At 29.9% G+C, this 2607-nt stretch overlaps 1 protein-coding gene across 2 annotated transcripts in view; it reads left to right on the forward strand.

The window, feature by feature from the left end:
- NCKAP1 (NCK associated protein 1) overlaps window positions 1–2607 on the forward strand; it is a 117723-nt gene that overhangs the window by 59950 nt on the left and 55166 nt on the right. For both annotated transcript variants that reach the window (XM_003791457.2, XM_023514145.1), the window contains exons 11-12: window positions 1081–1177; window positions 1539–1645. In XM_003791457.2, coding sequence (XP_003791505.1) covers window positions 1081–1177; window positions 1539–1645 — 204 coding nt within the window. The remainder of the gene's footprint in view (window positions 1–1080; window positions 1178–1538; window positions 1646–2607) is intronic.

Raw genomic sequence — 2607 nt, forward strand, 5'->3', positions numbered from 1 at the left:
AACTCTGTGAAGTAAATTAGTCAAAATAACATTTTCTCATTTTCTTCTTAGAAATGACACTGGATGATTTTATTATTCAGTAAAAAGAGCTTGTCATTGAAATTAAAGCAACATAGTATTATATAGAAATACTGTATGTTAGGCCTCACAAATTATGTGTATATCTTTTGAGGCAGTTGTCATGCTTATTTTATAGATGAGAAGCTGAAACAGAGTTGGAGCCTAAGATCATATAGGCAGAAGATGTATTTTAATTTGAGTCTTCTAAAACTAAATCTACTATGTCACAGCAAAATTGCTGGTGTTATATATATATTGCTGGGTGTTTTCATATATATGGAAACATATCTATATCTCTGTGTGTGTGTGTGTGTGTGTATATATATATATATGCATTCTATATGCCCATTTACATTTTAAAATTTTCTTGGAGCAGTATGTACTTCTCATAGTATGAGGAATTGGAATACTTAGAATTTTTCCTTTGTTAATATGTGAGTGTAAGATCTTTCTAATTCGAATTTTAAAATACCTAATATGTGGATATTTATGATTATTCCTTTCTTTACCTATTTTTGAACAAGAGCACCAGATTTTATCTCATTTCCTTGTTGACTATAGCTCTTGTTTAATTGGTTTTGTATATTTAATAGGAATACTTAATAAAGATATATTAATAGATAACCAGATGTAGTGTTTATTAATTTCTATGTAGAAGTGACAAAATATATATATAATACAGTTTTTGCTTCCAAAAATTTCAGTCCAGGTTATAAATAAACTGCTACGCTATATAATACTAAAATTGCAGAGATTACTGAGAAATAAATAGCTGAATGTTACGAAATAGTTCTTGAAGGTTGGGTAAGATTTTGATAGGAACAGAGTCTTGGTATCAAAGCAACACAAGAAAGACAAGGATAAACTTGCTGTATGATAAGTATAGAAAGATGATTTTTATAGGGGCTTTTGCTTCCTAACAAAAAACTTGGGAAGTAAAATCAGAAATGCTAGTTAGTTTAAATGCTAATCATAATTTTAGTAGAAGCAGATAAACCATAATGGTATCTTTCCTTATAGTGGTTCAATGCACAGAGAAAGACGCAAGTTTTTAAGATCTGCCCTGAAAGAATTGGCTACTGTTCTTTCTGATCAACCTGGCTTGCTAGGTCCCAAGGTAATGGGTTTTTAAAAATTTTTATTTTAATACTTACACCATATTAAAATTGTTAAAATTTCTTTCATGTGAAATTTTACTAAAATTTGAGTCAAGTTCTGCATATAAGGATTTTTATATTTACAGAGAATGAATTTGCTAACTTGACACTGGTGTATCATACCTCCTTGCATTTTTCTTCTTTGTTTGCATTCTCATCCATACTTCCTAATTCTCTTTTGTCCCCTTCTGTTTGTCTGGTCTCTTTTTTGAATTTGATATTATCATTTCTTGCCAATGACTTTTTACTTAGAGAAAGGTTATTAACTGGTTTTGGTTTTAACCTTTGAATGAGAGTAAACAATGTTATTTCTTTTAATAGGCACTTTTTGTTTTTATGGCATTATCTTTTGCCCGTGATGAAATTATCTGGCTACTTCGTCATGCAGATAACATGCCAAAGAAGAGTGCAGATGACTTTATAGATAAGTAAGTTAGCAACATTAAAAGAAATTATTTGCTGTGTACAAATGATTCTTGATTTACAGTGGTTTACAGTGATAGGTTTACTGTGATAAACCCGTCATAAGTTGACATCATCATGAATTTTGATGTATTTAACAACAAAAGCTACTTACTAAGCATCATAGTTTAGCCTAGTCTACTATAAACATGTTTAGAATGCTTTTATTAGCCTATGGTTGGGCAAAATCATTTGACAACATTGTATATAGTAGAGTATCATTTGTTTTCTCTAGTGATTATGTGGTTGACTGCAAGTTGTAGGTTGCTGCTGCTGCCTGTATATCTTGGGAAAAGATCAAAATTCACATTTGAAGTACAGTTTCTACAGAATGCATATTGCTTTGACACCACCGTAAAGCAGAAAAATCATAAGTCAAACCATTAAGTCTTGGACCATCTGTATTCTGTAGGCTATGGAATCTGGGAACTTGTATTTAAAGCACAGTTATTCTGAAGAACGTGTTCTGAGACCTTTCTGTATTTGTCAAAATAGAAATATTTATAATATGTCATTAGGTGATATGAATTATAATTCAAAGTCAACTTCAGCTTGAAATGAGGACTTTTAATGTTTTCTCTCTAGTATGGCAACTGATGATAAAATTCTTGTTTTCTTTCTACGTCCAATAATATTTCCTATGGAATTCATCTTTCAAAAGTTTTTACTACACAAAACATTTAAATAAAAATTTTTATAGTGTAGAGTTGCAACTCAGTGTGTCATTAAAATGTCTTTTTCTCATTTTAGTCCAAAATCTGTCAATTGGAGTTAGATAAATTAAGCTGAGAAATAAGAGCATACAGAAAAATCTTACTTCTTGTTAATCATCTTTCATTTGAGATTTTCTTTATGACCCATTTATAAGATGTCCTAATTTTATTTTTAGGTTGGATTTTTTTTTCTTTCTTTCTTTCTTTTTTTTTTT

The sequence above is a fragment of the Otolemur garnettii genome, unplaced genomic scaffold, assembly GCF_000181295.1.
Source record: "Otolemur garnettii isolate 467f Iridium unplaced genomic scaffold, OtoGar3 scaffold00048, whole genome shotgun sequence".
Classification (NCBI taxonomy): domain Eukaryota; kingdom Metazoa; phylum Chordata; class Mammalia; order Primates; family Galagidae; genus Otolemur; species Otolemur garnettii.